Consider the following 24508-nt stretch of genomic DNA (forward strand, 5'->3'; position numbering starts at 1 on the left):
CCTTGGAAGGAAGATCGCTCTCCTCTCCCGTCCAACGGCGTTTTTGTGTTTCTTGCTTAACTTGCTGACACGCTCGCGCAATGTGACCTCGGCGATCACAGTTGCGGCATACTTTATCACGATGAAAACAGTCTTCAGGTGAGTGATATGCGCTCCAGCATCTCCAACAAGCTTGAGAATGTCTTGAATTTCTTATTGGTCCTCTATTAGACCCATCTCTTCCACCTCCACGGTTGCTAGAATATCTTCTAGCTGAGTCGAACTGACCACGACGGTAGTTACCTTCGCTTGGTTGACGAGAAATTGCTGCAACGGTAGCAGTTCTTTGATGATGCAGTCTCCTATAGTCCTCCTCATTTTCCAGCTCCACTTCTCGGATCCGGACTTGATCGATCAATTCGTTGAGTGATCCACCATCAGTGAGCACTCGATAAGCCAGAGTTCTCACCCGACTGTCTGTTGATCCTCTGGTGACAGTACGAGATATAGCTTCAAACTCCTCGTCTGTTTTGTAGTTGCACAGTTTCGAAGAAGCAGCTACTCTTTTCACGTATTCGATGTTCGCTTCGCCCTTTTCTGCACCATGTTGGCTAATTTGCTGCGCTGAGACAATATGTACGCTCTGGAACTAAAGTAGCCGTCTAAACGGGCAATATAGTTCGAGTACGGGAACGTTCTTTCATCTGGCATTCCTGTCTGCGTAGTCGTTCCATCTAGCAATTCAAGCAGCCATGGTCCTGCTTTTATCCTGAATAGATCGCTTTTTGTAGACTCATCAGTTGCCTGAATCAGATTCATCGAAGCGTTGAAGACGTTTTTCCAATGATCGTAGACTCTTTTGTTGAGCTCGGTATCACCCATAGTCGGCACACACTCCGGAATGTTTAGACTGCCTAAAGACATGTTGTTGATTCGCATAAGCAATGTATCATTGCCACTGGGTTGATCGTCTCGCATAGTACTCGACCTTGCTTCCATGAAATCCTCAGTGCGATCCATGGCAGCCAAGGTTTGACTCAATTCTTCTTTCTCTCGTCGGGTTTTCTCCAACTCTGCTTTCATTTTCGACAGCTCGTCTTTAATTTTTATCGATATCAGGTCCTCTTTATCTTTGCGGTTTCTTTCTGATTCCATTTTCGATTTTGACAGCTCAGACTTTGATTTCTTAGTTGTCTTGTCTTTCGCATTCCTGTGGATAGAGTGAACAAAAAAAGATTCAGAACTTTGTTTTGAAAAATATTTCTTATCACTAATATTTCAACTCAGCTCTACAAAATAAAAGTCCATGCTCAAAACGATCTTTTTCTTTTCAGACTACCTACATTGAATCTCACTTTTCCTTCAAGAAGTCAATTGTCTAGCCTGTGCCATTCCTTTAAGCGTTTGTATTCCCAAAAACTATCTCTTCATTTCTGGACAAATAATAAACATCTTCACATGTGACACTCTTCTTTTTCCTATTAGAGCTCTATACTTCTATTCGAGTTCTTTTTCACGAACGCTATCTCTCCCTATCCCATGAGAAATCAATCATCTTTACATGTGACTCTGTTTCTTTCATTTAAGAGTTGCCTTTACTTCTATTGGAATTACTCTACACGAACTATATCTCTCCCTTTCCTATGAGAGATCAATCATCTTTACACGTGACACTCTTCCTTTTCTATAAGAGTTATCTTCCTTTGAAATCGCTTCTCACGAATAGCTATCTTTTCCTTTCCTATGATAGATGAATCATCTTTACACGTGACACTCTTCCTTTCCTATAAGAGTTCACCTATGCTTATCAACTATTCAGCTTCCTCCATTTCTTTAAGAGTTTGTTTTGATGATATCTATCGCTATCTCTCCCTTTCCAATGAGAGTCCATAATTCTTCATTCCTCTACCAATGAATTCCTTTCTTCCATCAAAAGTTCAAACAAAACAAGCGTCTTGCTGTCAATTATCTTAACTCACCTTTTCTCGAGAAGCTTATCGCCACCGACTGCGCCATTGTCGTGACTGGTGGCCATAACTTTATCTGTGTTCATTGTTCCTCAGGGTGACTGCTGCTCTGCTCGATGTGTTCGTCGCCGCGTCCAAATAGGGAATGAGCCGGACTGGCTACCGACCAGCTAATATATAGCCGATCGACCCTTTGTTGCTTCACACTTACTCGCGCCGAAGGGTGGGAACCACCCGGGATGGCTGCTGCTCTGCTCTTCTTCGCGTCAGAATACCAATAAGCCTGCTCGTCTTTCTCTATCTTCTGTTCGTCACCGCGTCCGAATAGGGAATGAGCCGCACTGGCTACCGACCAGCTAATATATAGCCGATCGTCCCTTTGTCGCTTCACGCTTGCTCGCGCCGAAGGGTGGGAATCAGCCGGGGTGGCTGCTGCTCTGCTCTTCTTCGCGTCCGAATACCAATAAGCCTGCTCGCCTTTCTCTATCTTCTGTTCGTCGCCGCGTCCGAATAGGGAATAAGCCGGACTGGCTACCGACCAGCTAATATATAGCCGATCGTCCCTGTGTTGCTTCACGCTTGCTCGCGCCGAAGGGTGGGAATCAGCCGGGGTGGCTGCTGCTCTGCTCTTCTTCGCGTCCGAATACCAATAAGCCTGCTCGCCTTTCTCTATCTTCTGTTCGTCGCCGCGTCCGAATAGGGAATAAGCCGGACTGGCTACCGACCAGCTAATATATAGCCGATCGTCCCTGTGTTGCTTCACGCTTGCTCGCGCCGAAGGGTGGGAATCAGCCGGGGTGGCTGCTGCTCTGCTCTTCTTCGCGTCCGAATACCAATAAGCCTGCTCGCCTTTCTCTATCTTCTGTTCGTCGCCGCGTCCGAATAGGGAATGAGTTGTTTGTATTTCTCTCTTTTCTTTTATAGTAAAGGCCCGCTTACTATCGACCAATCAGAAGACAGCTAGGAGGATCTCGATTTTAGGCCACACCCCAAGTAAATTATCAACGGTATAGGATGAGACGTCAAACTAATTAACAACCTTTGTGATTAATTTCAATGTTTATTATTCTTAAGCGACAAATCAGTTTATTTTCATTATTTTATTCGTAACATTATCTTTATTCTACAGATACAAAAACGGAAAAGCAACGCGTGTCTTACGTATTTTTCCGAAGACTGATTCGATATCTTAACTACTTCGCGACGACTAAAAAACGCACTGCACAACGCTTGCTTGATAGCTACTCCGGAAAAACACGCACTGAACTGATTAACTTTATTACCGACCTTACAATGCAGAACACAATATTTCCCTAAGAAAATACTGAAAGAACACATGAAGGGTTTTTTAAAGAATTTTGGATAGAATTTTTTTTGGAAGAATTCTTGATGGTTTATTTTGGAAGAACTCCTTAAATGATCAAGGCCCATATATTTCCGTTCAAATCAAATACTCCTAAGGGGTTACTGGAAGAAATCTACAAGGAATTCATTAAAAATTTCCAAATGGAGATAAATTTCATAATAAATACAACATATTTATTCGGTATTCCTCACATACACTTTTCTGACAATTCTTATCAGATTTTCTGGACGGTTTTCATGGAGAATTCCCAAACTAATTCCATCCACCGACCTCATTTAGCAGTGGGGAAAATCCTCAATGACCTTCTGGATAACTTCCCAAGCAATTTTCCAAAGATACTTTTATACTTATTCTAGACAACAGTACCGGTTAAACTTCATTTAAAACTACATACAAAATTCCCGAAAAAATGGATTTTGACGCGCATTTTAATTGAATGAACGAACAGTTTCGTTTTTATTTATCCTTCTGTTTGCTTATTCCTCCCTGTTTCACTCATATGGTTTTGACCAGGGGGTAATATGCGGTTTTTTGTGGAAGTGCAGATGACTAGTCGGCTTCTATCAAAGCGAGTATCACGTCAACTATTTCCTACCTATTCCTCAACCAGTCACCAGTTCTTACAAATTGAAGATGATGTTAGTCCCAAACTTCATGTGTTCGTTCTCTGTGTAATTACAGCTGACCTGGCAATATCGGAGTAGCAACCATGGGCGGTCAATCATGCCCATGCTCTCATGCTCTAGACTTGGACGTGTTGTCCCTATCGAATACTGAACTGACTGCCCTGACTGAACCTACCCAGTAACCTGATTCTGACATTCTAACTGGAAACTGCTGCCTCAGCGGAATTCCTTATTCATCGATTGGTTCCCGGCTGATGCAATCGCGATGGCTAGATGTTTGATGCGACGTGAGCGTACCTGTAACTAACCTTTGGTTGGTAACCGAATAGCCGACGTCACGGTGACTTTCTGTTGTCCAACATTGTATGAGCTGACAAAGTGACGACCTATTTCGGCGATCTTCTCTGCAGGAATTATCAAGCGATCCTTAGAGTCATTGTTGTCTAGTGGGATCAAAGGTGGAATGGGCCGAGGTTTGAATTTTAGAATTGTGATCAATTTTCAATGCGGATTAGCATAGTCTGAAAGCGCGCGGATCTTATTGGAGAAATCACTGTTCCTGAAGTCCACCTTTCTGGCGTGGATGATTTTGTCAAACGATTGCAACGTGTCTTAGGGTGAATTACGACAGAGTCCAAGAACGGCTACCACAATGGCCGTACTAGTCCTCACCTCGCGTTTTTACTAGAGATGGGCAAAACAGCTCATTGCAGTGAGCGGATCTGATCCGTTCAGCTCATTGAAAAGAGTCAGCTCCTTGGATCAGCTCTTCAGTTCTTTAATGCTACATATATTAAAACATAATTGTTAATATTATTATTTTAATTATTGTTCAAAAAATTGAAAAATTTATGTCATTCATTAATTTATTCATTCATTCATCATTCATCTATTTACCTCACTTTGAAATTATTAAAATGTTAAGCTACAGTGAGGTAATAATTTCTATTGAAAAACCGACAATTTTAAACTAATAACATTTATTACGCTTTTTCTGACCGTCTAGTTTTGAAGTCTAGGAGTTTATTTAGAACCATCACATTTATTTCTATACAAAAACTAACTCAACATTATTTTCTCTTCATGATGTTCTCTAAGTTACATTTTGTTGATAACGTTTCTCAAATCGTTAATTTTAATAATTCAGTCCCTAATGTATATGAACCATATCACGTGTCTTAAGTTTTCTCTTCATACTGGGTGCAGTAAATCAATGCCTTGTTTGCGCGCGCTTCTAACCCTTCTAACCATGCGTAGTTGACATTTTCATACAAGCGAGCCCATTCATCTATATTGGTTCCCGAAATGCGAGAGAAATAAAAACAAGAGAGTAAAAAAATACAGAGCACGGTGCTACAAACAAACCGAATGCACATGTAGCAGTATGCTGGCGGGAAACCCCGTCGCAAGTAAAAGATCCGCTCCGTGCAAGACACAGCTCACAGTTCGGTTCGTTTGAACCACACGGTTCGCTCGCTAGAATCGGTCGCGACTGATCCGTATAAAGATCCGTGTCGCACGGATCTGAGCTGCTCTCGCTTCCATGTCACAGCAATTTCGAGCTGGACGACGACATGAGCGGAACTGAGAGTTGTTCGGATCTTCGGATCTTTTGCTTGGTACGGTTCGTTCGCTACCGCACTACTAGGTATCTTTTGTGTGTCCGTTCGTAGCGCCGAGTATGTGGGTATGGGTTAAGAAATAGACGGCAAGATAGATTAGTTTTGCTTGTGTATTTCTTATTCCTCTCTGCAGCAGAAAATGATTTCTGTTGCTTGGCTAGATGGTGCTGTCGCTTGGCTTGATGGTGCTTGAGGGGCAAATAATAAACGATCAGCACGTGCGCGGTACTGGACCGGAATGCTCATACAAGCTCGCTTGTGTTGTGTACCGCGAGCGTGGTATTTTCGTTTGTGCTGTACAAAATACAACAGCGCGCGTACTCGAGTGCGTACGCTCGAGGGAGTTTCTCTAGGTGCGTGTTTGACAATGATTTCATCAATTTAAAGTGAGCTGCTGAGCTGGGCTTCTTTAAAAAAGATCCATGGCTCATCAGCTCAATGTAAGGAAGCGAATCTTTGGAACAGCTCCTGAGCGGAGCGCCCATCTCTAGTTTTTACTCGCACAAATGTAAATATATTACCTGAAAACAATGTTTGTTTTCGTTTCGTTTTGCAAGGGAGCAAAGGTGAAAAACTGCTTTTCGTTTATGTCTGTTGTTTGCTGGAACGTATACACAGAGTACTATACGTTTTGCCCAACGAAAACAGTCGTCTACCCCTAGTATGTGCCATACTAGTACATCTAACATGCCAATTTAGGAAGGGTGTTAGAAGCTCCTCTGAATGACATTAGACCTGTTATTCCCGCATATTAACCGTTTTTTCTTGAATTTTAAAAAAAAAATAGTTATTTTGAGTAGAAGAGCTAGAGCTAGTTTAATAAATTTTTTGTCTGTTGTTTTGTTTGTTGAAATCATCCGGTAATTCGGTTTATATTAATTAAAGCACCGAAAAAGGTCATTTTGGACCATCTCCCTTCTAACTCATATTTTTTTTCATTTCTAGTATATATCATCGTATGTAATTACTTTATTTAAGTGGTTTTGTCATATCAATAATAGCTGCACTGACTAGCATCGAGAGCCATATAGAAGAACCACCATCAAGCATCACCACATGGTCTGGTGCGAGAGGCATCCGTTACGAGCTCCATCCACGGTAAGGATCCATTGAGAAGCGGTGATAGTGTGACATTGCGAAGTGCGTTTAAGGAGAGAGAACATCATACCGAGAGAAACGCGAAATCGGAGAGATGGTCCATCCACGCGTTCTCCACAGCACAGGGCGATGTGGAAGCTGCATCCAAGGATGTGAAGATCTCTGGAGCCATTCTGACTGGCTGACTGGGGGGAAAGAGCTTTTGATCTCGTGCCAGCAGCAGCATTTGAGCAGGGGCCGCCGCATGGATGGGTGACAGTGCGAGATAAAGGCATCCTCGTCGTCCTCCTGGCTGCTGGAGAAGGATATGTATTAAAAGGCGAGTCACACGGCAGTGTTATCGTTAGTTATTCGACGTTTTCGGACCCGTTAGGATCTGCTTTTCGAGGTCGAGAGTTCTCTTCTCCGGGCGTACTTGCCGTCGTCGGTGGTATTCATCATTTGCAGTCTGGTGTGCGCCTGAGGCACGACCTTTTGCTTCTGCTGTCTTAGCACCACGGTTGGCGAGTGTGGCGTAAAAAATTGAAGGTGGTGTTTTGGTTCCCGTCTGTTTCGGTGTGTTACTTTCTGGCAGGATCGGTGTGGTGGCAATAGAAGAAGTTATAAATCTGGTTTTATCACCTTACCGTGGCATGCTTTTGTGGTACTTTCACGTATGAAATAGGCTTCTCCAGAGTAAAGCAGTTTCCCGGCGCGGAAAAAGTGGATGTGATTCAGCCCAGAAGGGTGTCGATATCAGTAAGATATTTTGCATATTACATAAATTTCACATTTCGGTTGATAATTCCATCCTGTTAGTGGCGTTCAGGGGGTAACAGTTTCTGTCACAGTGCGTTGTTCGATGAGATTTATCACATTCATATCGCGGTGGGAGTCGTTTTGAAAGGGAAAATTAATTGCCGCTCCTCCCAGTGGAATAATTTGGGCTCGACGTCCGCGTTTCTGCTCCCAGGATCTAAGTGAAGTGTCACGTGAATCGTAGTGTGTATGAAAAGCGGCAGTGTGATATATCGCAAGCACATGTTTTCACGCGTACTTTAGGCAACGTATCAACCAAGCTCTTCTCAAGTGCTTTCTCGGAAAAACCCAAAATCTGATAAAAATAGAATGAAATAACGGTTGAAAAAATAATCCTTCTCCTACCGGATTCAATCAATTATCGTTCCATCATCGTTTGCGTCGGCTTTGGTGACGAGGGCCACTGGCTGGTTGGTGCTATTTGAAAAAGATTCAGCCAGTCTATTTTCAATTCATTCTGATTCAACAATAGCCGTCGCACAACAAAAAACTCATGTTGAAGAAGTGAAATTTGTGGAAAATCATCCAAACAAGAAAGCTCCAGCAGCATCAGCAGGCGAAGTACAAGAAAGCATAACAGATACAGCCAGTTAGGCTTGCGCTGGGAGGGGGAGGTGAAAATTCGGGCGAGAAAGTGGATCCGGCTTAGAGTGTATTGTGATAGCTATTCCAATTTCTAGAGTCGACTGCCTGGTGTTTTGGTCCCCGGTACAAGAGAAGAGCCGGTTTTACAATTCAAGCTGCGGTGGAGTGTTTGGCAGTCAATGGATGTTTGTCATCCCCTGCTGCTTCCATACCTCCGGTGTCTGGTAGTTCGAGGTTCAGGTGTTGCGGCCGTGAATCCAAGAGTGTTATCTTCTTTTTGTGTGGAACCGTTAACAGAGAAAAATCGTCAAAACGTGGGGCGAAATCAAGAAAGGTAGGTACCGATCGTTCGTTTTTGGAGGGTTTCAACTTTTGTTCATGGTGATTGGTGATACCTATCTGCTCGTGATGAGTTCATTGAGGGAATGAGAAAAGGATATCCTTTTTTCAAACGGATTGTATTGTAAATGTGAATGACATGTCAATAGAGCATTGTCTATGATAAGACACACATCTATGTTTCACTAGATGCTGGAGGATGTCAGACAGAATAATTAAATGGAAAGTCCGTTTGCTAAAAAATCAAACCAAAGGATGTCCTTTCAGATAATATTTAAAAAAAAAATTAGTATTTAGAATGTTTATTTGCTTCTGCACTTATTCACTATTTTATAATCGATAAATCATGAAAGTGTGGTTTTCCTGTAATCAAATTATAATTTCTCTAAGCGCAGAGTATGCATCATGCGGTCTGATTAAGTGCAGTTGCAAAATGTCAACCTGATTCACTTCATATTTTTTTGAGTCCATGACACTTATCTTTTACTTTTGTCCAAAAGTACATCGCTCTAATTATAAAATATAAGGCTAGACAGTCGGGTCTCCAGTAGCCTAGCGAGCAAAAGGTGTAGGATTGCCAATCCGAAGATGGCGAGTTCGATTCTCGGTCCGATATAGGATGTTTTCTGGTGGGAAACTTTATCGATTCCCTGGGCATAGTGTATCTATTGTGCTTGCTACACAAGATACATACTCATGCAATGGCGGACATAGAAAACCTTTCTATTAATAACTAAGGAAATTCTAATAGAGCACTAAGTTGAAAAGTAGGCCAAGTTCCAGTTGGAATGTATTGCCATTGAAGAAGAAGAAGGCTAGAGAGTGAAATTTCTAAAAAAAAGGTCACATGTCATTTGACATGATGTCAATTGAATAATTGTTTTAGGGGTATATCTGAGATGAGATAACCGTATATGCCTTAAACTTCAGTTCCAACTTTTGGATTGAGATCGACGCAAACATCACTGCTGTTTAACTTTATAATTTTACTTCCACTTGTTATCGGAGCTATAATTCATGGGTTGTTTTGTTTGTTCCCGTCAGATCGTTATCGAGGACCATTTTTACCGGATTACTGTCCGACATTCTGGCTACGTGTCCGGCCGACCATAGTCGTCCGAATTTCGTGGTGTGAACAGTGATGGTTGGTTCTCCCAACTGATGCGACTAGTAATTCATTCGTCTTCTTCACGTATGGTCCATCATAGACAAAATGCAGCACTTTTTTTCCAAGCTCCAAGTGCGCGTTGGTCCTTCACCAGCATCGTCCAGGTCTTGTGTCCGTAGAAAACAACCAGTCAAATGAGTCAGTTTGATACGGCGGCGAACTCTATTCTATCGGATCTTTTTGCGGAGTCCAAAGTACATACGTACGTTGGTAGATGACTAACGTTGTATTTCGTCTTCTGTGCACGGGGCATTTCTGAATACCTAGCGTATGAAATACACCTGGTCAGTGGAAAAGCGTTCGCCCATTAATCCCGCCTGGTAGTGCCCCACTAACTCTTTTGCAATTGGTGCGTTCAGCAATGTTTTTTTTTTTTTTTTTTTTTTCTTGGGCAAGGGTAAACGGAAATCTGCAACCAGACACCTGAGGAGGTACTCAGGTAGTGTGGGGATGGGTATGTCATGTAACTCTTACCCGACCCACTAAAACCAAAACCCTTTCGCCAGTCCGTACCCGCGGCCCGCAATTAAGCAATACATCAGGGGGGGACTATTGAGAACGCTCACGCCTATGCTAACGCACTTGACGTCAATACACACAACATCGACTTCAAGGGTGGCTACCTCACCACCCGTCGATCGCAAGCTATGATAGTAACCTAACGGTCCGTATCATAATCTCACGTTGGAGACGAGCACCCGACAACAACCACCGCGCGTGAACCGCAATGACCTCTATATCTACATACTGAGGTCCCGCAGCCCACCCGCGACATGTTGGTTGTCGGGGTGAGCAAGGTGTTCACTGCATCACAGGTGCCCTTACTGCACTCGTTGGTTTTGTTCAAGACGCCACCACCGCTGCAGTTTCGACATGATCTGTTGAGATGCTGTGTTCACCGCATTCCATATAGCTTCTTCCCGGCACATCCTCTCGACGAGGTTGTCCGGGGTTGTATCCATACCACTAATAAGCAGCATGGTATTGCGTTCTACCTCGAATCGCGGGCATGCGAACATCACATGCTCTGCCGATTCTACCTCACCTACACATTCAGGACACTCCGCAGAATCTGCGAAGCCAAACCTGTGTAGGAATTTCTTAAAGCAGCCATGTTCAGACAACACCTGTGTTAGGTGGAAGTTGACTTGACCATGCTTCCTATCAACCCAGTTGGACACATCTGGAATAAGTCTGTGGGTCCAACGACCTTTGACTGCGGTGTCCCATGCTCTTTGCCATTTGAGCAACGAAGCTGCTCTCTTGACACGTCGCACTTGCACCGAGTCCCTTTCGTTGTAGCACTCCACATCCTCCTCTAGGAGTGTGTCGATCGGCATCATTCCAGCTATAACGCACACCGCCTCATATGATATGGTGCGATATGCGCTCGCGACACGTAAGCACATCAGCCGGTGTACTCTGATCAATTTCTTTACATTGTACTCGGCTTTTAGTGCTACGGCCCATGCCGGCACGCCATAACGGATGATAGACAATGCTACGCCAGCTATCAGCCTACGCACTTGACTATGCACCGCCGATCTGTTGGACATCATTCGTGATAAAGATTTTATCGCCAATGAAGCCCGCTGACATGCATAATCGACGTGGCTCGTAAAATTGAGCTTATCATCGATCATCACGCCCAGATGCTTGAGAGACCTCACGGAGTTAACTGTGCAGGTCCCTACTCTTATCCTCGCCTGTTGCAGCCCATGACGGTTATGCACTACCACAACTTCTGTCTTGTGATGTGCAAGGGACAACCGCCTCGAGTTGAGCCATTCCTCCACTCTGCCAATCGCGTATGAAGCCTTCAGTTCGACTTCGACGAGAGTGTCACCTGCTACTTCTAGCATTACGTCATCCGCGAAGCCTTCTATCTTCACTCCGGCCGGAAGACTTAGGCGTAATACTCCATCGTACATAATATTCCACAGAACCGGTCCGAGGATCGATCCCTGTGGAACACCCGCGGACACTACGATCGACTTTTGACCGGCATCAGTGTTGTATAACAGCACCCTATTCTGAAAATAGCTTTCAGTATCCTGCACAGGTAATCCGGAACTCTCAATCGGTGCAGGAGTCAGCAATTGCTGCCCAGCTAGCATTGTTGAACGCGTTTTTACATCGAGTGTAATCAACGCGCAGTACCTAATACCTCTTCTGTTTAGACCTCTCGCTATCTTGGCCGTATCCGTTACCGCTCGAATTGCTTCGATGGTAGAACGGCCCTTACGGAAGCCATACTGGTTGCTAGATAAGCCACCAGCACACTCTGTATAGGCCGACAATCTATTCAGAATGACCCTCTCTAGCAGCTTTCCAGCTGTGTCGAGTAGGCAAATTGGTCTGTATGCCGAAGGATCCCCCGGCTGTTTGCCAGGCTTCGGTAATAGCACAAATTTCTGCCGTTTCCATCGATCTGGGAAGTTTCCTTCGTCCATGCATCTCTGGAGGCAGCTCCTGAACATATCTGGATTGGCAAGAATGGCGTGTTTAAGGGCCAGGTTTGGAATACCATCCGGGCCTGGCGCCTTATTGAGCTTAAGTTTTCTTGCGGCTACGATAAGCTCTTCGTTAGTCACTAGCGGTACCACGTCGACTGACTCGTACGGTGTAGCGGGCCAGTCCGATGGTTCATGTGTCGGAAACAGTCCCTCTACTATACTGGCTAACAGCTCTGGGGATCTTTCAGGAGGTGTGCTATTGGACTATCCTGTATGCATCGCCCCACGGGGTGTCATTCGCCATCCTGCACAGCTGTTCGAAGCAGGCTCGCTTGCTACATTTAATCTCGTAGTTCAGGGCTCTGCTCGTTGTCCGGAATACCCCTCGTCTATCGAGTCGCTCAGCGTCTGTTCTAGCACGTCGCAACCTTCTTTTAGCTTTAAGACAGGTTCTACGAAGATCTGCAATCGTGTCAGACCACCAGTACACTGGTTGTCGATTTCCTGGGGGCTGGGTCTTCCTTGGCATCGCCACGTCGCAAGCACGTGTAAGTACTTCCGTCAGGTCGTTACCGCTTAGTCCTGTAGTCCTACTCTCCCAGCGCAGTGCCTCCACCAACAGCTCTTGATTGAACTGTGACGTGCGCCATCCGGGATCCGTTGCACCACCTCTTCTCGTCGTAGTTCTCCGTGTATACTCGACCATAAAACGTACTTCCTGATGGTCGCTAGAAGTATGACCCTCGTGGACCATCCATCTCGGTTCTTCAGTCCATCCTGCGCTGCAGAAGGTGACATCGATACATGAATCACCGCTCGGTCCTCTGAACGTTGGCACTTGACCTTCGTTCAGCAGAACTACGTTCAATACCGCTAGTGACTCTAACAGGATATGACCTCTAGCGTTAGTAAACCGGGAACCCCAGTCCACTGCCCACGCATTGAAGTCACCTGCTACAACTACTGGTTTAAGGCCAGTTAGCTTCGCCGCAAGAGTATCAACTACCCTAGTGTACTGCTCTATACTCCATCTAGGAGGACAGTAGCAGCTACAAAAGTAAACACCGTTTACCTTTGCTATGACGAAACCCTCATCGTTAGGCGAAGATATTATCTTCTGGATGGGGTAGCGCCCACAAGTCCAGATTCCCACCATACCGGACTTGTCCGCAATCCAGCTGCCGTTTCCAGCAGGGATGCGGTATGGGTCGGACAGCAAGGCAACATCAGCTTTACACTCGATAACCGACTGTTGTAGCAGCAGCTGGGCCGCCTCGCAGTGGTTTAAGTTTAGCTGTGTTACTTGCATGTCTGGACCCTTCTAGAGGCCGGACAGGCCTGCGCACCGGTGAGATGCCTGTTGTCTGCCCCCGTAGGACAGATCAGGCATCTCGGTGCAGCCTGGCAGGTGCGAGCCTGGTGGTTTTCGGCTCCGCACCTACGGCACAGCTTACTACGGTCAGGTCCCTTACAGTCATAGGACTTATGACCGTGGCCAAGGCACTTGTAGTAGGCCTGATTGGGTTGGCTTGTGCTCAGCGAGCACACCGACCAACCCACCTTCAGTTTTACCTTATCCAGCACCTTCTTGGCCTCAGCCATAGGTACTTGGAATGAGGCAACCTGCATTCCCGCAAAGCCTTTGCGTAACCGAATCGCGGATTCCTGGATCTCGACATTACACTGATCCTTCAGTGCGTCTACCAGGTCTCCGGCTTCGGTTATTTCATCCATGCCCTTGCACTGGATGTTCAGGACTGGGCACAGGGCTCTAACCTGGACCCTGTCACCCAGGACCTCTTCCGTCAACTTTTTATACTCGGAACTCTTTCAAGTAGCATCCCGCTTCAAGACGAGAATCATCGCGCCTTTGCGCGTTCTTCGGATGCAGTTGACATCCCTCCTAGACTAGAGAGCTTCTCAGTGCCTCTCATAGTCTTTAGGACTTCGGCGTAGCTTTTATCGTCAGCCTTGACAATGATCGCTTCACCTCTATCCTTCCGCTTGCCACTCCCACTAGAAGGCGCACCCTTTTCCTCACGGGCTCTACCCTTCTTGGCGGTGGCTGGATCCTTCCCTTGGTCGCACTCCTTGCGACCTGCTGGCGGCTTCTTTTCTCCTTTTTAGGATTCACTACCTTTGTCCATGGTAGATCTTCCTCCCGGCGGTCCTCTGGTATCTTCCTAGGTGGAGGTACCATTTTCCTCTCGGTCTCCACTCGGACCTTTTCTGCGGTCCGTGCCGAGGCTTTATTAGCTACTTTAAGGTCCGCCTCCTGCGTGACCCTACTAAGCTTAGGAGTTGCTCCGCTGTTAGCCATACGCCGTTTAAGTTCTGCAGTCTGGCTCTCCGCCAGCTGCTTCCCTTCTGCAAGGAGCCGAATCTTCGATTCGGCCTCCTTCGAGGCCTTCTTGGCTTGGCTAACCGCCAATTCCTTTTCTTCAGTAAGAAGACGGATCTTGTGCTCCGCCGTTCAGCAATGTGAGTGCACGATAGTTGCCACGATTCAGCTTGCCACCCTTATTGTAGATGAGACACACGATACTTTTCATGCACGCCTGCGTCAAAGCCTCATACTCACAAACCTTCTTAATATCCAGTGCAACGCTCTAGCCAGTGCCTCACCACCGTATTTTATTAACTCTCTTGGTCAACTCCAACTCCAGGGGCTTTGTTGTATTTTCCGGCCAATCTCTTCCTGGATTTCCTAAATATCCGGAGCTAGAAAACGTTTGTCCTGCGCGCGTGCTCTCAGGTTCGTCACCACACCGCCATTGTTTACTATCACATTGTCATTCAGGTGCTCTTTGTAATGCTGCCGCCACCTTTGGATCACTTCACGATTATTCATGAAAAGGTTCCCGTTTATGTCCTTACAAATGTCAGGCTGTGAAAATTATGTGAAAGGTTTGACTTCTCATAGATCTTTCGGGCGGTACAGTTGTTCCGTCTCTTCACGGTCTCCATTTTCCAGCTGGCGTTTTTTTTCTTCGGAAAATCGAGTTTTGTATGTTTCACGTCCCTTTATATAGTGTCTCCTTGACCTCGTGCGATATTGCAGTAATCTTGCCCATGATGCATCCTTCTCCTCAACTAAGTGCTCATAATTGCCGTCATACCAGCTACTTCTCTGATCCGAGGACACCGTACCTAATGAAGCGGTTGCGGTGCTTCAAATCTTCTTCTTCTTATTGGCGTTACATCCCCCACTGGGACATTGCCGCCTCGCTGCTTAGTGTTCATTCAGTACTTCCACAGTTATTAACCGCGAGGTTTCTAAGCCAAGTTACCATTTTCGCATTTGTATGTCATGAGGCTAACACTATGCCCAGGGAAGTCAAGACAATTTCCAAACCGAAAATTGTCTAGACCGGCACCGGGAATCGAACCCAGCCACCCTCAGCATGGTCTCGCTTTGTAGTCGCGCATCTTACCGCTAGGCTGTTACCGTCCGCGATAACAATGGACGATTTATTCGATTTAATGAATGTAATTTAATGATTTATTCGATTTAATGAACAATCATTTAAATTACCTAAGAAAAAAATCCCTTCAGAATTCTATCAGAACTAAACCTACTAAAAAACGAACGCGGCTCCGGGCTCTATCAAGAGCGAAATCTCCATCATGACCCAACTAGATCCGGAGCGAAAAACGAAGGAAAAAAAACCGAACGTTGAAAGACGGGCTTGACGTTGGGCCGAGGGAGAAGAACGATTGAGAACGTGAACGATAGCAGACGTGTTTACGGGAGGCAAAAGAATTGTCGTTAAATTTTCTAAAACGAAAGCTGGGGTTTGGTGAATCGCTAGTGAAAGCCACGGGGAGATCGACGAAGTCCCGGAAAGGTGGGCCAACTGTGTGTGCGCCCAAGAAAAACTGCGCCTAGTGAAAACCAGTGATTTTGGGCGGCCATCTGGGGCGAAGAAGAAGAGCACGTGCCAGTCGACCGAAGTTGACCCAGTCTGGCCCGTCGCTAGGCTTGCCAAATCCATCTCCCGGAGGTCCGGAGAAACTGATCTCATCGCCCGATCGTAGCAAGATTTGCCCTCCCCTCCTTTGGCACCGTCGTCGAGAAGTTAGCCACGTGGTACGCATTACCCTCGAGCAAACGTATCCATTCGAGGCGGAAGTATCATCGTGTCCAACCAGTCAAGACCGAGTGCCGGAACGTATTCTCGCTCGGAAGCACCGAAAAGTGAATCAGCGATCCATCTAGCCCCGGTGTCGACCCGAGGCTGCCCAGTACGAGCCTGTCCATTTGAGTCTCGCTGGGCCGCAAAGCCGACCGGTACCCTACGCTGGCAACGTACCCCTGGCATTCCCGAAGAACTCTGTTGCATCAACCCGAAGCGACGTCAGTGTTTGGTGAAGCCTCCCAGCCCCGATATAGCCCGAGTCATCGAAGGTATGTACGGACAAGATTTCGTACCTCCATCATGTGGCGTATATCATGCATGCCACTATGGGCCCCAACCCTACAATCGGCCGCAACAGCTATACTAGTCTTAGCTAACCCTATTCAGATGAACTAAAACTACATTTTCACTAACATGTTCTTCAATAAAAAAAAGTAAAATGTATCTCAAGCTTGTCTTATTTCAGGGTTTGAAGAAATTTTATCTTCCTTTTACTTCCACTATTTTGTTTTTACGTGTCTTCACAAATACGTATTTCGTCCACTACTTGTGGACATCTTCCCACAAGATCTCCACAAGTAGTGGACGAAATGCATATTTGTGAAGACACGTAAAAACAAAATAGTGGAGGTAAAAGGAAGATAATTTTTTTTCAAACTCTGTAACATTTCCCCCTAAGACGCTCAAAATTAATTAATGATTGTCTTATTTGTTCATAAGGTGCATGACTTTCCAGTGGCCCATTAAGGTCTTCCTCTGTCCGCTTAGTGGCGTTCTAGTTTGTCCCCTCGAGCTGGTTAAACGTCGACCCTAAAAATTAGGGGTGAGCTAGTTAGGGGCGTGAGGACGTCCACTGCTAAGACGTGTGGACATTTACATAACAGACAATTACAAGGCTTAGGAGGGTGCTTTCAATGGCTGATCGAATTTCTCTCCAGTCATTTTAGAGACAAGCTGCTCCCCCGTTGGAAAGTACCATTTCCAGCTGCTGCGCGTAGTCTTGGGCTAGTCTACCGGGCTGTAGCCGCCTAATGTTTATCCACGGCGTTCAATTGCCACGCGTGTTGTACACCGTCTAGAGTTTTAAGTGCAACGAGGTAGTGGTTGGAATCAGGGTTTGCACTGCAGTAAAAGCAGACGTTTGTGTTGTCGGAGAAGAATTTATCGTCGATTAGAACGTTGTCGATTTGGTTTTCCGTTTCTTGGTTAGATGATCTCCGTGTGACTTTGTGGATCAAGGATGTTATCGATCATTTAGTAATTTGCGTTGGATCATTTAGTAGTTTGTCAATAACTCATTTTAGAAGCTGAATTTCAGAAAGTGTTGTATGGTGGACTTCTAGTGCGAAGGTTTTTCTACAACTCTGCCTAATGGTTCTTTGTTAGAATTCAACTAATAACGGAGTTATAGCGCTAGTTGCAGTAACTCAAACTAAATAATTGGAATATTGTTATTATTTAGTTTAAGTTACTGAAACTAAACCTATAATCAATAGACAGAGTTGTAGAAAAACCTTCACACTAGAAGTCCACCATACAACACATTTTGAAAATCAGCTTTTGGAATGAGCTATTAACAAACTGCTAAATGATCGAACGCAAATTACTTAATGATCGATAACATCCTTGTTGTGGATATCCTTGCGGGGAAGGAATGCGCTTTGGTTTACCATTCTGCAGAAGGCTGCAAACTGCTAGCGGATACATGAAGCTTTTTATAGAAGTTCAACAGAGCTCCATAACTCGCAGTAGCCTGCAAAGGTATCCTTGGACATAGTCTCTGTCCCTGACCTATGTTACCTGTCCCTGCTGCCCAAACCCATCTTACGTTTTCTGTTGATCTTTCAGAGGATTGGCCGGAGGCCGGTTTTGTGGCTGTTGTTTTCAAGTCCTGAACACAAGAACAGTTTGGGGCCCGAATAAAATATTTTTCAACTTATTTTGTCACTTCTTCATTATTAAACACGACAACAAATTGTACATGTCAACCCGAGTAGCACATTTTTGACTGATTTGGTTGCAGTAAGTCATATATGACATGATATAATCGTACATAGGTTAAAGCAACTCGTTCATGACAGGTGTGCTGCATGGGGAGTGTGATGTGTAATTCTTCTTCTTCTTATTGGCATTACACCCCTACACTGGGACAGAGCCGCCTCGCAGCTTAGTGTTTATTAAGCACATCCACAGTTGTTAACTGCAAAGTTTCTAAGCCAGGTTACCATTTTGAATTCGTATATCATGAGCCTAACACGGTAAAACTTTTATTCCCAGGGAAGTCGAGATAATTTCCAATCCGAAAATTGCCTAGACCGGCACCGGGAATCGAACCCAGCCACCCTCAGCATGGTCTTGCTTTGTAGCCGCGCGTCTTACCTTACGGCTAAGGAGGGCCTTGTGTAAGACTGCTTGGAAAAAAGGGCTTGAAGCGTTAAGACTTCTTTTCATAATGTTAGTTTTAATTATGTTTTATTTGATCAAATGGCAAAAGCAAAAAGATAGGATTTAAGTGTAAATTAAATGTAAATTTAGATTTATTGTGTGCTTTCTGGTAGTTTCGATTTATAATTGTATCGCGAACTATACCTAATGATTCTCAGGTAGGCGTTATATTGAAGATTCCGTTTTGTAAAAGTGAAATGATTCACTCCGGCATTTTGGTATTCAGATAAACTTCGAAAGTTTTGAAACTATTTACATATTTTCAATAATTGGAACAATCAGGAGTAGAGTAAACGGTTGAATAAATATTCAGTATTATGCGAAATAATGCCATAAATACCACATATGAGTACCATAATTAAATTTGGTCACGAAATTTTGATGAAAGTGACTTTGTTTCGGCCTTGCTTTTTTATTAAACTCAGCAGTTGCAAAAGAATGGTTATTATTTATTTATTCAGACTAAGGCCGAAGTGGCCTGTGCGGTATATAAGAGTCTTCTCCATTCGGCTCGGTCCATGGCTACACGTCGCCAACCACGCAGTCTACGAAGGCTCCGCAAGTCAAGAACCATTTTCACCGGGTTACTGTCCGACATTCTGGCTACGTACCCGACCCACCGCAGTCGTCCGATTTTCGCGGTGTGAACGATGGATGATTCTCCCAGCAGCTCATGCAACTCGTGGTTCATTCGCCTCCTCCACGTACCGTCCTCCATCTGCATCCCACCATAGATGATACCCAGCACTTCCCTTTCGAAAACTCCAAGTGCGCGTTGGTCCTCCACGAGCATCGTCCAGGTCTCGTGTCCGTAGAGGACTACCGGTCTAATGAACGTTTTGTGGATTGTCAGTTTGGTACGGCGCGAACTCTATTCGATCGTCGTCTTGCGTCTTGCGGAGTCCAAAGTACGTACTATTTCTAGCCACTATGCGTCTTCGAATTTCTCTGCTGGTATCATTTTCGGCAGTCATCAGTGAGCCCAAGTACACAAATTTTTCTACCACCTCGATTTCGTCACCACCGATGTAAACTCGCGGAGGGTGGCATTGTCTTCTATTGAACCTCTTCCTATCATGTACTTCGCCTTCGATGTGTTGATGACTAGTCCGATCCGCTTGGCTTCTCTCTTCAGTCTGATGTAGGCTTCCTCCATCTTCTCAAAGTTACGTGCCATAATATCTATGTCATCGGCGAAGCCAAATAGCTGGACGGACTTATTGAAAATTGTACCACTCGTGTTAATCCCTGCTCTTCGTATTACCCCTTCCAATGTTGAATAGCAGACACGAAAGACCATCACCTTGCCGTAACCCTCTGTGGGTTTCGAAGGGACTCGAGAATGCCCCTGAAACTCGAACTATGCACATCACCCGATCCATCGTCGCTTCGATCAACCGTGTCAGTTTATCCGGAAATCCGTGTTCCTGCATTAGCTGCCATAGCTGGTCCCGATCGATTGTATCATATGCGGCTTTGAAGTCGATGAATAGATGATGTGTGGGCACGTTGTATTCGCGGCATTTCTGCAGTACTTGGCGAATGGCGAACACCTGGTCCGTGGTGGAGCGTTCGCCCATAAAACCCGCCTGGTACTGCCCCACGAACTCCCTTGCAATTGGTGCTAGTCGATGGCATAACATTTGGGAGAGTACCTTGTAGGCGGTGTTCAGCAATGTGATTGCGCGGTAGTTGCTACAATCCAGCTTATCGCCCTTTTTGTAGATGGGACACACGACACCTTCCATCCACTCCTGCGGCAAAACTTCCTCCTCCCAATGGTTCCCATTATGGTTCGTCACCCATAATGGGATCGAAAAAAGCAAAATTTGCAATAACGATTAACGAATTGCTTTTCCCAATACTACTTTCCAACTAGCTGACACCACAATTTGTCAGTGGTGTGCAGCCGTTTCGACTTCATATACAGTGACCTGCGTAATAAAAAGCCCACTTGCCGTTTTTCATACAAAATGGTCAACTTTGGAGATCTAGATCTCGATTGCGTGTTAACCAATTGTGCTGAAAATTTGATCAGAGCTCAGATATAACTTGAATTTTACCACACCTGAGTTTCGACCATATTGATTCATAGGGTAAAAAATAATCGCGGTAATACCAAAACGATTTTTTTGGCAAAAAATTGATTTTTTAATAACTTGAAAACTACAACACTTAGTGTACAAGTATATTCCGCAAACTTTTTTGTATTGTCAAAATACGCGTTTTTGCTGATTAAGTCATCAGTGTACAACCTATAGAATTCAAGATATTAAAAAAATAAATTTGTGCACAAAATTTCATTTTGGTATTACCGCAATAATTTTTTACCCTATGAATCAATATGGTCGAAATTCAGGTGTGGTAAAATTCAAGTTATATCTGAGCTCTGGTCAAATTTTCAGCAAAATTAGTTCACATGCAATCGAGATCTAGATCTCCAAAGTTGACCATTTTGTATGAAAAACGATGAGTGGGCTTTTTATTATGTCTGTCACTGTAAGGGTGCAAGGAAGAAAGTGCCACTGAAGAACTACTACTCCACCTTGAAGGACGACGATGCCGGTAACTCACTGGTGAACAAAAGGCAGAAGCTGTAAAAGCAAGAAAACCAACCGGTGCGGAAGGAAAAGTGCCCGCCGATTTTTGTCAAAGGAGATACTCCTACTTTGCGGACAGCATTGCGAGGACGCATAGCAATTGTCACTTTAAAGTGCACCATCAAATTGTGTTCTGGAGGATTGAAACTAATGGCTGAATCGAAACCCCAGTTCCAGAGGGTGCTGGAGATTTTGAATAATGAGATGTGTGAATATTTCACGCATGATGTCCCCAGCGATAAGCCTTTCAAGGTGGTACTGCGTGGCCTCGACGATAGAACCTGCTGGCAGAGTGCGGGCTCATCGTTACCGGCGTGTATAAGATTGCCAGAAAGGACAAGTCAAGAAAGTACTGTGATCAGTTGTACATGGTTTATCTGCGGAACGGTTCTGTAACTTTGAAGGACCTGAAGAACATTAAAGTGATTGACAGTATCGTTGTCGAATGGCAACGGTACAAACCTGTGCACCGAGATGTCACACAGTGCATGAATTGCTGCGGCTACGGCCATGGTACTAGAAACTGCCACTTGGCTCCTCGATGCGTCAAGTGTGGAGATATGCATCAAAACTGAAAAGTGCCTATGGTACATCATCGCCAAAAACCCAGACATGCATCAAATTGATGTCAAGTGTGCTAACTGCGGAGCGAAACATGAGGCCACTGCTAAGGAATGTCCCACACGAACGGAATTCGTCGAGATACGGAAGAAAGCCAGCTCCAAAAATCCAAGAAGAAGACAACCACCGGTGATCAACGACTAGAATTATCCGAACCTAGTACCTGGTACAACAACAGCAAGAACATTGCATCCGATCAACCCATGGCCATCTACTCAACCTGGATTACGACAGAATGACGAAGAAAAGTCCGTATCCACCGATGAAGCGGCACCACTCTATAATCCTGAACAACTTCTTCCACTGTTCAACCAACTGGTAGCTCGATTGCGTAGCTGCAAAACCCGCATGGATCAGATCGTGTCACTGGGCATGTTTGTCATCGAGAACGGCTGCTAGAGGAGTAAGCTGCTAAACGAAGCGCCAGTGCACTATTCCTGGCAATTTTAGGCTAAGTTAGGTAGGTTATAATTTTTTTTAAATTGAAACAAACAAACCAAATACCAAAAAAGGTACAAAATGTATAACGTTACTAAATAACAAAAACAAAACAAAATGAAAAAAATAGGATAAAAAAGGAAGCTGAAGAACCTTATGGTTAAAACTCTCAAAATGTTAAATTAACTATGTATTCAAAGTTGAAAATTGAAATAAAGAGAGAATTTACTACTACTACTACTACTACTACTACTACTACTACTACTACAAAGGGCCGGAGCTAACGGGCTTAATTTATTGAATACAAGGAAGCTGCTTTCCAGCGCGCGCGAACCATTTTGATCGGGATTTCGCAGAGAGCGGTTGAACAAGATTTTACGCAGAGCGGACGCAGCGGAGCAAATCAAAATCTTATGAGGAAATTCCATTTGACTGCTACTGACGCCATCCATTTGAACAAACTCATTGCATCATCTCCCTCCGACGCGCGCTTGTGGTTGTGCTACCAAAGGGCAACTTTCTGTCGTCGCCAAACGATGGTAACCCGGAAAAAAACCGATATCATTTCTAATGACTAACGAAACAAAACCAAAGAATCTTGCCAAAAAATATCACTTTCCGTCGACGACGGCCAAATCGATGAAGACGCCACCTTAGTGAAAAATGTCGTTTAGCTGCCTTAGTTTTTTAAATGGCGCATTATTAAAAACAATAAATCTTTCCAAAATCGTCATTGTCGTTTAAACAGCCGAACAGTCTGTTTGTCTGGGTAAACAATTTTCCCAACGGTCAAAACCTCTTCTTGGATAAATAGTTTAAGTCCTGAAAAGGACTGTTTGTAATTTATTCTTGAAGTCCCGCTCACTTTGCCACCAGCGCTATAGAAAACGATGCATGTACGCTTCCATCGCGTGCGGAAGTCAAACGTTGCAAATTAATATATTTGTGTTTGGTTTCGCGCCACCTCCGATTCTGCTTATTTTTCCTTTATTCCGGACATTTTTGAGCATAATGTCTTCTAGGATTCTGATGATATCCACTGAAAGATAGGCGAGTGGCTTCAGTGGCGATGTGGCCGATGAGTCGTTCCTTTTCCATGGCTGGTTCATCCAACTGGGAACTACTTTCAGTTTCTTGATTCGGTTGACCTCCGAGCAGTTTGCACAATGCTAATAAATTCACACAAATTATGATGAAAAATACCCTCCATTTCGTAAAGCTACGTAGTCCTACGTCACCTTTGCGTACAACCCGATTGGGCTGCACCTTTGAGTTTTTTGCGGGGAAAGAAGATGCTTCGGACTACCGTTATTATTCGACACAGTATACAGAATATCCGGTCCGATGACTGGTCTATAGATTTCCTCCCATCCTACTTGCATTCATGTCGCCGATGACGATTTTGACATCCCGCAGTGGGCATCCATCGTATGTCTGCTTCAGCTGTGCGTAGAACCGTGGTAGAACGCTTCTTTCTCGTCGTCGGGCCTCCTCGGGCCTATCAAGTCGCATTATCTTTCGCCGTAATGTCAGGTCTGTTTTATGTCCCACCTGACACCAGGATTTGGGCTTGTGTGCTTTGAACCCACTGTCAAACCCCACCACACCCTATGCAAGCCCCAAAATTCGCAGATAGCCTGGGGAGCGATCGTCAAGCCCTTGGACCTAGTTCCTGCTGTCCCCGGTTTAGTCACATGGAGTTGAAGAATCAATGCACCATGCGTCTCCATATGCATGAATGCTTACGTAATGAATATGTTTAAAACTTGATGGCATAAAAAGTAATAAATTGATTTTTTAAATTATTATTCTTTACTGAAGAGGCTTGCAGCCCTATGCTAGATTTTCTTTGAGTAATAAATCTCCTAAAATAATGAAATACAAACTTGGCGTCTTCGACAAAGCTTGTCAGGAAAAGTTTTGCTACAACTTCAACTACAATGATTGGTGCTACCAATAGTAGTCCTCAACGCTATATACATCCAATAGCAGATTTCATATTTTTGCAGCCTGCATCTGTTAATGAAGTTATTTTGACAATTGGCGATCTGAAGTCCAACAAAAGTCCTGGTCCATATAATTTACTTGCAAAGATAGTAAAAAATAATGCCATTTCCTTTTCACGACTACTGTCCGAATATTTCAACTTGATCATGCAAAATGGTTTATATCCTGACTGTCTTAAAATCGCTAAAGTTATTCCGATATTCAAGTCTGGAGACCCTTGCTGATAATTGATAATTACCGACCCATCTCTACAT

The 24508-nt window shown here is 44.6% G+C and overlaps 2 protein-coding genes across 2 annotated transcripts in view; one reads left to right on the forward strand and one right to left on the reverse strand.

Moving 5' to 3' along the window:
* Positions 1-1119: 1119 nt before the first annotated feature.
* On the reverse strand, positions 1120-21700 carry LOC134209490 (uncharacterized). The gene is made up of 3 exons (XM_062685472.1): positions 21651-21700; positions 1959-2884; positions 1120-1189 (listed from the first exon to the last, which is right to left on the reverse strand). Exons 1-2 carry the CDS (start codon positions 21698-21700, stop codon positions 2029-2031), a joined length of 906 nt encoding a protein of 301 aa, XP_062541456.1. The 3' UTR covers positions 1120-1189; positions 1959-2028.
* LOC134211490 (uncharacterized) overlaps positions 6925-24508 on the forward strand; it is a 709859-nt gene continuing 692275 nt past the window's right edge. The window contains exons 1-2 of the transcript XR_009979029.1: positions 6925-7396; positions 7457-8375. The gene's annotated coding sequence lies outside the window, so the exon portion shown is untranslated. The remainder of the gene's footprint in view (positions 7397-7456; positions 8376-24508) is intronic.

The sequence above is a fragment of the Armigeres subalbatus genome, chromosome 2 (genome assembly GCF_024139115.2).
Source record: "Armigeres subalbatus isolate Guangzhou_Male chromosome 2, GZ_Asu_2, whole genome shotgun sequence".
Lineage (NCBI taxonomy): Eukaryota > Metazoa > Arthropoda > Insecta > Diptera > Culicidae > Armigeres > Armigeres subalbatus.

Bases quoted from the DNA above. Each gene is read 5' to 3' on its own strand.
- LOC134209490 (XM_062685472.1), bottom strand. From the start codon at position 21,700: ATGGCCGTAGCCGCAGCAATTCATGCACTGTGTGACATCTCGGTGCAC. The intron at 2,885-21,650 runs GTTTGTACCGTT...ATTGGTCGATAG, and splicing joins TGTGACATCTCGGTGCACAG to TAAGCGGGCCTTTACTATAA.